The 15,575-nt window shown below is 32.9% G+C and overlaps 1 protein-coding gene across 1 annotated transcript; it reads right to left on the bottom strand.

The window, feature by feature from the left end:
- Positions 1-12,293: 12,293 nt before the first annotated feature.
- On the bottom strand, positions 12,294-14,202 carry LOC127080200 (GDSL esterase/lipase At1g29670). Its single transcript, XM_051020532.1, has 5 exons — positions 13,926-14,202; positions 13,439-13,563; positions 12,929-13,174; positions 12,616-12,844; positions 12,294-12,508 (listed from the first exon to the last, which is right to left on the bottom strand). The coding sequence occupies exons 1-5, from the start codon at positions 14,200-14,202 to the stop codon at positions 12,294-12,296; spliced, it is 1,092 nt and encodes a 363-aa protein (XP_050876489.1).
- Between the last annotated feature and the right edge of the window lie 1,373 nt (positions 14,203-15,575).

The following is a 15,575-nucleotide window of genomic DNA, read 5'->3' as shown; positions in this document are numbered from 1 at the left end:
GAAGACCAGGTTCTGAGGATCTGTGTCAAGACGCTGAAGACCAAGGTTGTGAAGATTCTATCAGCTTGTCTATTGATCTTTCTATGCATGCTTCAACATCATTTTATCAGAAGCCTCTGAAGAGTAGAAGATAAGATCAAAAGGTTTTACATTAGGAAAATAGTACACATTACCAAATCACCTTTCCTCCACTATCCTGATTTTGTGGACTAAGGACTGTACTATTGTACCATTTTTCCGCTTGTATGCAAACCGCTATGAAAGAGACAACTGCATTTAAGTATTCCAATTTTACCATTCAACGGATCTTTTCTCTGCCTATATAAAGGAGACTTGAAGATTGAAGAGGTTGACAATTCACGTTACTGAAAGTCACTTACGCTATTGAACATACACAAGCTCTTAGTAAATATTATTTTCTGTGTATATTCTTTGTAAAAGCACAAGAGTTTTTGCTCGTTATTGTGTGAGATATATTCATTGTATTAACTTGTGTTAATATGCTTTTAGAAGCATTCTTTGTAGACACAACTTGTAAATCTCAAATATGTTTGAGTGACTAGGTTTTAGTCAGATAGACTCAAGAAGACAAGGACGGTTTGTATTTGTGGTGTCTGTAATCAGATTTTGATTATAGTGAATTAAGTCCTTCTTGAGAAGGCGAAATCACCCTAGTAGGTTGGACTGGAGGTAGCTTCATTAATAGCGAACCATTATAAAAACAACTTTGTTATTTTTCTTGTTCGTGTTTTTTCTTTATTGAGTTGGTTTTGAAAAAGATTTTTTTTAGAAACCCAATTCAAACCCCACTTTCTTGTGTTTCTTGTCACCTTCAATTGGCATTAGAGCTCCGGTTCTGATCTTGATAAGATTATCAAACACCTAACAATGTCAGATAAAGATCTAGCGTGAAACACAATGGTTACCCCTCCACCACCTGTTACTTAAACAAATGATAGAGATCATTACAATGATAAACCTCCTGTTTTTGATGAAGATGGATTTGACTATTGGGAAGATAGAATTTAGAGCTTCTTTCTAGGTCACGGTGTTGATCTATGGGATATGGTAGTTGATGGCTACATACACCTAGTAGATGCAAGTGGTAGCAAAGTGGAAAGAAGAGTGATGACTTATTAACAAATGAAAGATTATAAGAACCAAAAATCATGCTAAAAAGATCGTCAGAAGTCTACCTAAGCATTGAAGACCTAGAGTAACTTCTTTGAAGTTATCGAAGGATCTCAACAAAGTTTCTCTTGGAGAACTAGTTAGTTCTTTAAGAAGTCATGAGATTGAGATTGAGAAAGATGAGTTCAAGAGGAAGAGCAAGTCAGTTGCTTTCAAGTCTTCAGCAAGATTCGAGAAGACTAAAGTTCTTCAAGCTGAAAGTGATGAAGAGTCTGAAGAGGAATCAAAAGAAGAAGATGAATTGTCTCTTCTGTCTATACGTGTTAATCAACTCTGGAAGAAAAGGCAGGGCAAATTCAGAGGACAAAGAAGGACAAGTGGTTATTCTAAGTCCACTTATGGATCCAAGAAGTTCAGACCTGGAAAAGAACTCACATGCTTTGAGTGCAAGGAGTCTGGCCACTTCAAGAATGAATGTCATAAGTTAAAGAAAGAGAGGCCTAGAAAGAACTTTAGAGGAAAGAAGAAGGGTATGATGGCTACATGGGACGATTCAGAGTCTTCAGAAGATGATTCTGAAGAATAGCAGGCTAACATGGTGTTGATGGCTTGCATAAAAGCTCCTGCATAAACAATCCAATCAGAATCAAAATTTGAGGCAGATTCTGAAGAGGTATTTTCAGAACTATCTCGTTCTGAGTTGGAATTTAGTTTAGTTGAAGTTCTGGAAAAATATCAGAATCTTCTTTACAAATACAAGGATCTGAAAAAGATTCATGTATCTAAATCAGAAACTTACTGTAAGCTTCAGAAAGCGTTTTCAAGTTTGAGTGAAGAAAATCTTACTTTGAAAAACAATAACTTTGTGCCTTTAAGCAAGAGTCTCAAACCTGAAAAGAAAAGTCTTTCTAAAGCCTTTATAGGTTATGGTGATATCATAAAGAAGTATGATAAATCTTTTCCGAAGTTTCTTGATAAAATCCTGAATAGAAGCTTAATGTCTTCCGTGATTTATTCGTTAATAGGAACGAGACAAAGGGTATTGGCTATGATTTTGATGACGAATTTAACTCTAAAAAAGATGACAAGTCAAATACTCTTAAGGCTCATTTTGTTATTTATGGGAAACAAAATTATGTTAGGTATAAAGGTATAACTATCTCTAAACCTAAGGTTAAAACAAAACCTCATGCCCATTCTAATCATGCTTTCATGTATAAATATCATGCACTAAAACCCAAGGTTGTTAAGAGCTCTAAGAAGACTAACCCAAAAGGGCCCAGAAAGATATGAGTATCTAAGGATGAGATAGTTTATGTTACAGATATCCTTAGTCGTAGAGTTGAGACACCAATCATGGTACCTAAACTCTGGATGCCCGTGATACACGATGAGAAGAAGGCATATGTTCCAAATCTTGGAACTTAAGCCTTGAGGCGTCATCGGTTTTGGAGGTGATTAGAAAGGGAAGATCATTGGCTCAGGAATAGTAGGTAAATGTACTCTCCCTTACCTTACTAATGTTCTTTTAGTTGAAGGATTAATGTATAATCTTTTGTCCATAAGTCAATTAAGTGACAATGGTTATGACATTATTTTCTATCAAAAGTCCTATAAAGCTGTCATTCAAAAGGATGGCTTAGTTCTTTTCAATGGAAAGAGGAAGAACAACATTTACAAGATAAGACTTTCTGATTTTAAAAATCAAAATATAAAATGTCTTATGCTTGTGAATGAAGAGAAATGGACATGGCATATACGATTAAGTCATGTTAGCATGAGGAAGATTTATAAGCTTAACAAGCTTAATCTTATCAAAGGCCTGCTAAATCTAGAGTTTGCTTCAGATGCTGTTTATGAAGCATGTTAGAAAGGCAAATTTTCTAAAATGTCTTTCAAGGCTAAAAATGTTGTTTCAACCTCCAGACCATTGTAGCTTTTGCACATTGACTTGTTTGGTCCAGTGAAAATTGTCTCTGTCAATGGTAAGAAGTGTGGACTAGTCATTGTTGATGACTACAACAGATGGACACAAGTGAAATTTCTTAGACACAAGGATGAATCACCGGAGGACCACCACGTCAGATTCAAATCCTGTGAGTTTTTCTTCTTCCTTCTTTCTTTCAATTCACAATCCATTTGTGTCGCGGTTCCGCGTTCTCCTCATACCACGCGTGCACCAGTAGTTCGTTGAGGATTTTGATTTGAAGTTGGAACGTGAAATTGATTTATGTTCATGTGTGCTCATGATGATACATCGAACTTTTGGAATTTAGACGAGAAAGGATGAGGACACGAGAGCTTTGTGGATGAATGTTGAAGACTTGGGTTGTGTTGCTAGGAATCGATCCCTAAACCTGATCTCATGTGGATAATGGAACCCGCGGTTTGGATCCGGTTTGTGTGAACGTGTTTGGGCCTAAGGCCCAAACCTTCTATCCACATCCCATCCATTTGTTCACACCCCTGCTTCCATTAATTTTATTAATCTTTATTAAGTATTCTTAATCAATTTGGATTAATTATGTTATCTTTGATTTTTTTTACCTTTGGCTGTATGAAATAATTTGGTAAAATTAGAATTAGGTTAATCTAGGTTAGCTTAATTTGTACAATATAATATCATAATAAATTAATTAGAATTAATTAGTTTTAATTGATTTTAATTAATTTTGATTGTTAAGTCCATTTAATCAATTTGTGCATATTGCCTATTTTGCCCCTAGGGACTAGGAACTCTTAATTTTTTGCATAATCTCTTAGCTTAGGATTTGTTTAAGCCTCCTTGATCATTTTAATAATTTGTTCCTCATGTGAATCTTGTTAATTAGTTGATTTTTTCATGATCCCATAGTTTAGGGTTTTACATAGAATTTCCAACAGCTTTTCCCAATTGATTCAGTTGATCAAAGTTCACTTTGATCAACCAAATCCTTTTCCTTGTGCTTTAATCCCCATGCCTATTCAAGTGATCAAAACACCCTTGATCACTCGATATGAAAATTCCATTATGCTCAAGCTGTATTGGATATGTTGAATCTCGGGAACTCAAAACCTCATGGTTCAAATGCAAGATCAAGACTTCAAAGTCAACATTAATCAAGCTTAGCTAACAAAATGGACTACTTATCAAGCACAACAAATGTATCAACACTTGCCAATCATAATTCATATTGTGTGGCACGAGCCTTAAGAAATAGAATAATGAATGAGAGTGGAGAATTCCATTAACTCATTACGAATATCTTTGGGCACGGAACGAATGACCCAGTTGCTCATCGTATTCACCTATATTCATAGAATTTATCATAATTCGAATAAAATGATTGTCAAGTCTTCTTCTACATCAAGTTTAATCATCAGTATCTCCTATCGACAACTTGTCAATTCTGATTCAAGTTGTATGTCATGAGCCTTAAGAAACAAAGAATGATGAGAGTGGAGAACTCATATCCTTGTCTAGAATATCTTTGGGTACGGGATGAATGACCTAGTTGCTTAAGGTACTCACCTTTGTTCATAGACTTTTGTGCAATTTGAGTCATACAATTGACAAGTCTTCTTCAAGCAAGCAACAATCATTCAACACTTCAACAGTGAAGCACAATTGCACATCAATCATTCTCTCTTCAGTGGATTATTAATCATATTTTCTTTGATATCCAAATATCCTTTGGATCAATTCCCTTGTAATCAAGTCTTGTAATCCTAATCAATCAATCTAATCATTGAGAGCCTTATCAGGCGTCTTGTGCTTAGGCCCACTCTAGTCAATCATTATTTGCCTTGTTAGTCCTCTTGTGCTTTGGCAAACCCTATTCAATCATTGTGAGCCTTATCAGACCTCTTGTGTTTATGTCCACCCCTATTTAATCATTGTTTGCCTTGTCAGACCTCTTATACTTTGGCAAATCCCCCAATCATTTTTGTCTTATAAGACCTCTTGTTCCTAGACAAACCTCTTGAGCTTTTTTTCCTTGTAAACCCTCTCGTGTGTTGGAAAATTATCTCATATTCATTGTTTGTCTTATAAGACCTCTTGTGCTTAGACAAACCCTTGATCCCTTTTCCTTGTAAATCCTCTCGTGTATCGGCAAACCATTCCTTATTCATCGCTCGTGCTTAGGCAAACCTTTATTTCCTTACAAATCCTCTCGTGTGTAGGCCAATCATATTTCATTTGTCATTGTGGTTAATTACCATCATAGGTTAATGCCACACTCTTGCTTTTTAAGCAATTTACCTTGCCCCTGGGTAACCCAATCAATCTTTTCCTTGTGCCACCATTTGTTCCACGAACTACGGAGCTCTGACTTTCTCATTACACAATGAGAATACATAGGCACGAGGGTTTGAATCCTCCATGAGCATTTTTATCCATATTTGTTCATTCTTTCTCTATTCCTCCATTCATCTCCATGGATCCTTGATCACGACCTCCATTCAATATCTACTACCTTCGTTCACTCCATGTAATATAGTGTTATCTTTGAGCCAAAATCTCTTTGAGCTTCATCACGTGCCTGCCTCTGAACCAAAAGTCGTTATGTTTCTCTTGTTAGTCCTCTAGTTGCTTTGACAAACATCTCCTTACTTACTTTGTAGCTATATACAGGAAATACCCTTCTTTTTTGTCGTACCATATATAGTGGTGAACGCTTCGGCTACCCACACATTGGTCAATGCTAGTTTACTCTTGGGTTCATATTTCATCCCTTTTTGGAGTTCAAATCATACAATCCTTTGGCTCAGATCATAACTTTATCACAACTTCTTTTCACCTCCTATCATTAGTTCTATGAACTACAGAGCTCTGAATTCCTTATTGCACTATAAGGATACGTAGGCATGAGGGGCCTAATCCTCACTGAGCACTTTATCTATTCTTTCATTTTCCCTTACTCTTTCGTGAATAATCTGTAGATATAACACCTATTTGAACAAGAACAATCAAAACGGTTCCCGTTGAGTACAACAGATGTTAGGGGTGATAATACCTTCCCCTTGTATAATCGACTTATTTACCCATATATCTCTTTCCCCGGGGTTTTATCGATGTTTTCCCTTTCCTTCAGGAATAAATAAAGTTTGATGGCGACTTTGTTGTATGTTCGAACGTGCGATGTGTTCGGGTATATTCCAGCTAGCTTCAGTCTAACTTAAATACTTTAAACATTTTCATAATAATGGATTAAAAGGACTAGTTAGATGTAATATCCAATCTTAGTCTCGAATACTTTGGTACAAGTTGTAATAGTTTTCCCGCTCGAGTATTTTTCTTCCGCTTAAAACCCATCGTAAATATCTCAAGCTTTTTTCGTAATAAAATGGATTAAAAATGACTAGTTGGACGTAATATCCAATCTTAGTATCGCATACTTAGGCACAAGTTGTAATAGCTTGTCAGCTCGAGTATTTGTCTTCCATTTAAAATTCATAATAAGTGTTTCAAACCTTTTCGAAATAAAATGGGTTAAAAAATGATTAGTTGGACAAGATATCCAATCCTAGTCCTAAATTTTTTGGATACAAGTTGCAATAGCTTGTCCATTTGAATACTTGTCTTCCACCTAAAAGCAATCCAACAAATCAAACATATTACTTTCGCTTTAGCGTGATGTCAAAATATTTTTACAAATGAAATATGTTTCTTCCATTTTGAGACGATGCAAACAACGCTTCATTCCTACCATGTGCAATAAGTAAGAATGCTTTCCACTCAAATGCGATGAGAACATAACTCTGTGAGATTCAAAGTTATGTTATCCATTTTGATGCAATTTCAAGGTTCACTTCTCTATGTTTTGGGTAGCAAGAAAATGTTTTCCACTCGAATGCGACTAAATATATATCGCTAAAATCAACCAACCCACAAATATTTGCTACCTTAAACTATATAGTCTTGAGTTCCCCATCACACCTGGGGATACGTAGGAACGATATTCAATGTCTCGGTAGGCACCATGATAAAAAAAACGTAAATTTTAGTCCTTTCAAAATGTTAAGGAACTCAAACATTTTTTAAGATAACATTTAACGCAAAACTAACTAAACGGTTCCCGTTGAGTACAACGAACATGATGGGTGTTAATACCTTCCCCTCGCATAACCGACTCCCAAACCTAAATTTGGTTGCGACGATCATTTTATTTTTCTTTAAGAGTTTTGCCGATATTTATCATTTTTTTTGGAATATATAAATTTTGATGATGATTCTGTTATTATCTTGATCATACGAGCACTCGTGGTATTTTTTGCACCGCGATAATATACTGGATGAGTTGTAGCTTGCTGGTTTCGTAACTTTTGATGGTCCCGTAAGTTTTCACATTGTAAGCTATTTAAAAAGCCTCATTCATATTTTTTTATTGTTATGTGGTTAATAAATAATATTAGGTGAATTTGTTGTAGGTAATGAAAAGTAGTGATTACCTGACATGGATACTCCGTATTTGACGTAGGTACCAGAGACCTTTACTAAAAATTATGGTGAAAGTGTATTTCAGCAGACCATTGAGCATGATATATTGCACGGAATGATAAAGATAGTTATCATATCTTTAGAATTATATCAGATATTATTTATAATTATGAGTTGTCTTCCAATACTTTTTGCTTTGAAGAATTGGAATTTCTCACAATTGTCGTTGGCCATTTAATTTATATTTAGTATTGTAGTATTAGTTTTGTTAAGTTTAATCTTGTTAGTGTATGTTAACATTGTTGTCTAGGTGGCATTATTACTTATGTATATATAATATTGTTACTGTCAACAGTTGTATCTACTGAGCATTGTAGTGTAGTGTATGTGCAACCATTTTGTTGTAACCATTTTAGCAGTGTAGTGGAAGTTTGTTATTCTCTTTTCTCTCTCTTTTTCCATCTTCATCTTCTTCATCTTGTGCACCAACAATTGATATCTAGAGTTCCAGTTCAGATCCACAGGGAAACACGAGTGAACGGTGAGGCGTTGTATGATTGATTTGTTTCTTAAGTTCGTGTTAAAATTTTGATTGGAATCGTAACAAAATCATATTTCTTGATTTTGTGAGATTGGAAAACATTGGTGTTTTGTGAGATCTAAGTTTTATACAAGGTTAAAGATGAGCGAAAATGGTAGCTTGAATACCAAATTTCCAGTGTTCGATGGGAAGAACTGGAATCGTTGGATGTTTCAGATGTGTGTGTTGTTTGACGATCAAAATGTTCTTGATCTCATCAAAGACAGTTACATTCTGGTTGCTGAAAATGCAACTGATGCACAGAGAAAATCTCAATGTGATCTGGGGAAGAAGGATCATAAGACGTTGTTATACATCCATCAATGTGTGGATGTGAACATGTTTGAGAAAATCGTTGATTCAATGGCGGCGAAGGCCGCGTGGGACACATTGATACGGTTCTACGGCGGTGATGCATAAGTGAATAAGGTAAAGCTTCAATCTTTATGTAAGCAGTATGAGAATCTCAACATGAAGAATAATGAGAAGGTACCTGACTATATCTCCAAAGTAATTATGATTACAAATGAGACGAGGTCGTGTGGAGAAACCCTCTCTGAAGAAAGTATCATTGAAAAGGTACTTAGATCTCTTACTCCTCAATTTGATTACATCGTTGTAGCAATTAAACATTCTAAAGATCTTAGCACCATGAGAATAGAAGAGCTACAAAGCAGTCTAGAGGCGCAAGAGTTGCGTCTTACTGAAAAAACATGTGTGAGAGAGAGGTAGAATAGGCTCTGAAATCTTCTTTTGTCAAGAGGGACCAGACGCAATCTTGGTCAGAGGCTAAGAAAAGACATGGTAGGTCTCGTGAGTCAGAAGCCTCAAATTCTGATGAAAAGAAACATCATAAGGGAGGGAGAAACTTGACAAGAGAATGGTTCAATGCTACTATTGTAATAGGTTTGGCCACTTTGCTAAGGACTGTTGGTCAAACAAGGAAAGGAAGTCAGAAGAAGCAAACATAGCCAGAAGATATTCTGATGATGAATTGTGTTATTGATGGCTTATGAATCTAATGATGATGAACCTGTGCGATTGACAATTTCTGATGAATCTGAATCTAAAGTCGAGTCTGATTCTAAATATGAGTCAAAATCAGAAGATGAGAAAGAATTTGAAGGTTCTGGAGAAGAGTCAGAATCTGAGGGTTCTGAAGATAAGTCAGACTCAGAAGATGACTCTGAACCTGAAGATGAGTCAGAGTTTGAAGGTGACTTTGAAGATTAAGAAGACTCTTAAGGCGAGTCTGATTCTGAAGGAGAATCTAATTTTGATCCAAATTCTGATGATGATCTAGAATCTAGAGGTAATCCAATGTATGGAGATAGAGCTTCTGGAGGTGGAGCTTCTTATGGAAGAGCCTTTGAAGGTGGAGCCTCTGAAGGTGGTCCAACTTCTAAGGGTGGTCAAGCATCTGATACTGTTTTAGAATCATAAGGAGATTCTTAACAAGTTCAGATGCCACAAAGAATCAAACAAATACCAATAAGATTTATAAAGTTTGACACGTTGCAAGATACTAAAGTAGATACAGAGGGAGAAGTAGTTCAGTGTATTATGTTAGTAGACTCTGAACCAGTTAGTATTGAAGAAACTCTCAAGAAGAAAGTGTGGCTGGAGACTATGAAAGAAGAACTTGAGCTTCTGAAGAAATTCAAGTCGTTGAATTGTAAGGCTGATGTCACGCCGTCAGAAACAAATCGCAAATTAAATTCTGACTCTGAAGGTGATGATGTAGATGCCAAAACTTTCAAGCGGTTGGTTGGCTCTCTATGGTATTTGTGTAATACCAGACCTAACATTTGCTATGTAGTTGGAATGGTTAGTAGTTTCATGAGTAAATCGAAGTGGTCTCATTATCAAGTTGCTGTAAGAATTCTAGGTATATATAGTGAACTATGAAGTATGGAGTTTTGTTCCCTTCTGGAGAGAAGATTAATACATAGATGATGTGTTACTCAAACTCTGATTGGTGTGGAGACAGAGTTGACATAAGAAGTACTTTAAGATATTTGCTTAAGTATCTGAAAAGTCCTATTTTTTGGTGTTCCAAGAAGCAAATAGTTGTTGCTTTGTCAACCTGTGAAGCAGAATATATTGCAGGTGTTGTGGTTGTATGCCAAGTTATTTGACTTCTGAATTTACTGTAGGATCTGAAGATCAAGGTAAATAAGCTTCTGAACCTAATGATTGATAACAAGTCCGCAATCAATCTTGCCAATAATCCAGTGATGCATGAGAAAAGTAAGCATATTGAGACTAAATATCATTTTCTGAGAAAGTCAGGTTCAGAATGGAATGTTAGAAGTTATGCATTGTAGTACTCAGAAATAGCCGGTAGATATTCTGACGAAAGCGATCAAGGTTAATCAATTTCTTCATTTGAGAGATGGAATTGATGTTGATAATCTTGATTAATTTTGATTAACTGAATATGAATTAAGGGATTGTTTTAGAAGTAATTCATATTCAGTAGTGTAGTATTAGTTTTGTTAAGTTTAACCTAGTTAGCGTAGGTTAACATTATTGCCTACATGGCATTATTATTTGTGTATATATATTATTGTAGTTGTCAACAGTTGTATCCACCGAGTATTGTAGAGTACTGTGTGTAACCATTATCTGTTTATAACAGTTTTAGTAGAGTAGTGGAAATTTGTTATTCTTTCTTCTCTCTCGTCTTCCATCTTCATCCATTTCATCTTGTACATTAACGGTCGATGGATTGTGCGTTGAATTTTGGATATGGGATTTATCCCATTTTCGCAAAATGAAAATATGTTGTTTATGTGAGATTGGAAAGTTTCTAGATAAGAGTTTAAGAATTATGCCTTTTTTCTATGTTGGCTCGGCAGAATCGTTAGTTTAGTTAGATATTGATAGATATTAAAAACTTGATGCTTTTCCTTACTTTGATATTCAATGTTTTTGTTTAGTATAAATCTGTTTCTTTAAGTTGTTGTTTATTAACATTCTGGACAAAATATGTCAGGGTTCGAAGGAGGAAGTGTTTGTTGATCTTGTTGACCAATGTGGTTCTTACCAGAAACGATGCATGCTTCTTGTGAGCAATATTGTGTAAGTTCTTAATGACTAAACTATATTCCCACTTTATTTGCAGCTTCTCTTCATTCCAGCCCTAATCCTACCTCATCAAATATTTCCACTTTTTTTGTCATTGAAATTGGAGAACATGGTGTCTGCAGGGAAATTTAAGAGGCATCTATGTACTGTTGCTCAACCTACCAGACTAGTTATAATGAGATGAACCCTAAAACATAGATTTTTCCTAACGTGATTGACTTAGAAAGTAACATGTTGCAGGTGAACATGAAGTTTCTTCTTTTTCCTGTAATAAAAATGAGATGATAATTGATATTGTTCATATCAGATCTGTGTTATTTTGAATTGATAGTAGTGTTTTGTTTGAAAAGGATTTAAGAAGCTAATTTAGTAGCGAATAATTGGATTTTTTTTTAATGAGTGGCTGCTATAGACAGGTTTAGCAGCAGTACTCACGCGTTAGAAAACATTAATTAATGTTATAGTTACATCAGATTTTTTATTTTATTTTTTAAATTAATTAATTTAACCACGTTATAAATCTTTTTAGTTGGTTTTAAAACAGCCGTAATAATCATTGAAAATGAAATATCAAATAAAATTTGCGACAATTTAAAACCGTCACAAATAACTATAGACAATTTATTAATAGACGTAAATAATAATGACAGTTGGAGTGACGGTTTTTTCAAACCGTTACAGATTATGTTGATGACATATACTTTTATAACAGAACAAAAACGCGACTCAGAAATCACGGTGGTTTAAACCGCGGTAATAAAAAACTATTGTAATTTGCTTTTCTTTCTTTTTAGTGATAATAGTAATACTTTAACATTATCTTTCATAAAGCTTAATGGAATCCCATTATTATGGCATATGAATGTTTAAGGGACTTCACTATTTTTGGAAACACAAACTTAAAGAAAAATGATTGGTCTCTGACTTAAACCAAGACACTTTTGCTATTACTTTAATAGATCACTAATATTTCTCAAAATATCAAATAAAATTCCTCTAAAAAAGAAAAATTCCAGTAACAAAGGTATTATTCTCAATTGTTGTGAGTGATTATTCATGAAGAACACATTTTCATGACTGAATAAGTTGTTGAACATTCATTGGGTATATGAATTGTGGATTTGAAGAATTGTATGAACGCAATGCCATAAGTTCATTCGCAGCCGAAGTCGGATGAAATCCATCCCAAAACACATACTCATCTCTATTCTCACACGGAGTTTCATTAGGAGCACACATCGAATTGAATATCAATCGACAGCAAGCAGCATTCGAAACTTTAAAACCTGAAATAAATACAAGGATCAAGAATCATGTATAGGGTTTAGGGTTTAGGATTTAGCATCAATATACAACATGAAAAGAAATATAAGAAATTAAGTGAAATGTTTACGGTTTAAACTAGAATAAAAGTCTGATGTACTGTTTCTAAAGATGAATTTAGAACCAGTGAATTTCTTATTGAGTCTATCCACTAGACATTTAAGTTTGCTACTAAAAATTAATGCTGCAGCATTCTTCTCTTCAACACATGATCCATGAGTAGCTATGGCATTTGGAGTGCAACCTATTGCTCCTATACCAACTAGCACCATTTTTCTTGCACCAGCATTATGTAAATTCTGCAATTCAACCAAGGGTTATAAAGTATAATCATGAACTAATTTCTGTAATGATTTTTTTTAAAATGTAACATGATTAAATACCTTTATAGATCGAGATAATCGGTCGATAAGAACTTGAGCATACTGATTAGGGTTATAGGTGCGATTAGTGTAATAGAACAGAGGAAGAAAATAATTGTTTATATAATCATTGCTGCCTATATTCACATAATACAAGCACTCGTTTAAATGTTGTGAAGCTTGTTGAACACCACCAAGCATAATTGCAATTTTGGAAACTATGGTTTTGTGATTTTGTAACTGTAATTCCAAGTCCACATTAGCACCCTGCATTGAGTAGAATTTTTTTTTTAGAGTAATTCAAAATATTCATCGAAATATTACATATTAATATAGGAAAAATCGACTGCATATGCAGAGAAAAAAGGAAAATACATAAAGGTTATTCAAATTATTTTATGTCATATATTTGTTTAATATATGACCAATTGATTTATAGTTTTTTTTTTAGATTAACAAAAATCAATTAGTCATGTTTAAGGATTAAATGTATATTAAAAAAAAGATAAGTTTATTTAATTTAATTTATACCAAATGTTTGCCCGTCTCGTTGCGAATTCCTGCCGATCCAGATGCATAGTTAACACCTTTCAATATATTTGAGCCCGTAGTATTTGCAAAGGGGGGAATGAAATCCTTAAATCCCAAAAGTTGAGCTGCAATGCTCACACATGAGTTAGAATTGAATAAACATTTTGGATTTAAAAACTGAACTTACAATTTTTTTGAAGATTTCATATATCTGGTAGTTATAACTCATGTATTAGCGCAAAGAGGTTGATTCATGTGAATGTGAGTTTGAATACGCGGTATTAGAGATCTTCATACTTAAAATATGAGTTTATTTTGATTAAGTTAATTTAATTAATAATTATGCAAAAACATCATATATATATATATATATATATATATATATATATATATATATATATATATGTATGCGTGTGGATTTTAATCCGCCAAATTCCTAGGCTACTTGACACACACACACACAAAAAGTGTCAGTTTAACTATTAACTAAAAAAAAGAGATTTGAGAATGTTACCAAGTATGTCAATTGATGTTAGTCCATTAGAAAACCTTCCTGTTGGTCCTGTTGGAAAGTCGATGCCATATGGTTTGTAATTAACTTCCGAAAGTGTAACAAGATTATTGTTGTTTCCACTATCAGATAAAGAGTCACCAAAAATAAAAAGACAAGGCACTTGGGATTGTCCATACACACATTGTTGCATATAGCATGCAGCCAAGAAAATAAGAGAAAAAATCAACAATGTTTTAGTCTCACAAGCCATCTAATTATATCTATGAGTAGAAAAACTATATGTAATCTATAGTAATAACAAATAAAATAATATAGGAAAAAGAGATGAGTATTTATCAAACATAAGATGGAATGAAGGTGTATATATAAGGTTTTTGGATCAAATATATGTGATCTAAAATAATAATATAGATATTAATTTATAAAATACTCATTTGAGAAATAGAAAATAAAATATATATATATATATATATATATATATATATATATATATATATATATATATATATATATATATATATATATATATATATATATATATATATATATATATATATACTACTTTTGCCCAAAATAATTATATAAATATATATAGTTGTATTTTAAAATGGATTTTTCCTTACATTTCGATTTATAAAAGTGTCTTATTTTTTATTCATTTTTTCAGTTAGTAACTTTTTCTATAATGTTATTGTAAATTATTAATTATTTGTGTAATACTACCTTTTATTATAAAACGTATTGCGGTTTCTCTTTATGTAACTATAAGTTAATTTTGTGTAACACCTCTTACCATAAATGTATTCATTAAAATATATACATAAATTCGTCAAATATGTTGGCCGTAGTATTTATCATTTTAAATATAACATCTTATAAATTTATAGTAAGTTGTTTTGTATTGATTGATTTTTACGTAATCAATTTTTATCTTTTTAAGCAAAATCGTCCATTTTTACTTAACAAATTACTACTTTTTAATAAAGTTTGGTTTTAAGTTATTAATAGTAATGTATAAATGCAGAAGTTATAATTTACCTTTTGACATTTCATTGCAATAGTTACATTCTTTTCATTTTTTGGTCTTAACTAACCGTCAATGCAATTAATAGTTACTGCTTGGTCAGTAAATTAAAATAACTACTAAATATTAGGGGGTGGCAATTGGATCCATTAAAAGAAAATTCATTCAATCCATCCATCAAAAAATCAATCTAATCCATTCACTACATAAAAAATTAAATTAATGGATTGATCCAATCCATCCATTTATAAGCATGGATTGATCCAATCCATCCAACACATTTTAATGATCCAATGGATTTTTTTATCTAATTTTAAAAAAAATATTTTTTTTCAAATATTAAATTTTTTTTATAAAAAATAAAAAATAATTTTTTTTTCGAAAATAAATCAATTTTTTTTCGAAAAAAAATCTTTTTTTTTGAAAATACAAAAAATCGATTTTTTCCAAAAATTTAAAAATAAAAAAAAATCTTATTTTTAAATTAGAAAACTGATATTGTTTTTTTACGAATATAAAAAAAAAATTTAATTATTTTTTTTTGCGAATATAAAAAAAAAATTAAATTCTTTTTTTCAAAAATACAAAAATATATATTT

Source organism: Lathyrus oleraceus, chromosome 1 (genome assembly GCF_024323335.1).
Source record: "Lathyrus oleraceus cultivar Zhongwan6 chromosome 1, CAAS_Psat_ZW6_1.0, whole genome shotgun sequence".
In the NCBI taxonomy this organism is placed as follows: Eukaryota; Viridiplantae; Streptophyta; class Magnoliopsida; order Fabales; family Fabaceae; genus Lathyrus; species Lathyrus oleraceus.
Note: the sequence above shows the minus strand (reverse complement) of the source record. Positions and strands in the feature narration are given on the sequence as shown.

What these genes read in the sequence shown, in the direction of transcription:
- LOC127080200 (XM_051020532.1), bottom strand. Translation starts at nt 14,202, where the DNA reads ATGGCTTGTGAGACTAAAACATTGTTGATTTTTTCTCTTATTTTCTTG. An exon ending in ACGAGACGGGCAAACATTTG is followed by an intron (nt 13,175 to 13,438) that starts GTATAAATTAAA and finishes TACTCAATGCAG; the next exon opens with GGTGCTAATGTGGACTTGGA. An exon ending in CTTTTATTCTAGTTTAAACC is followed by an intron (nt 12,509 to 12,615) that starts GTAAACATTTCA and finishes TATTTATTTCAG; the next exon opens with GTTTTAAAGTTTCGAATGCT.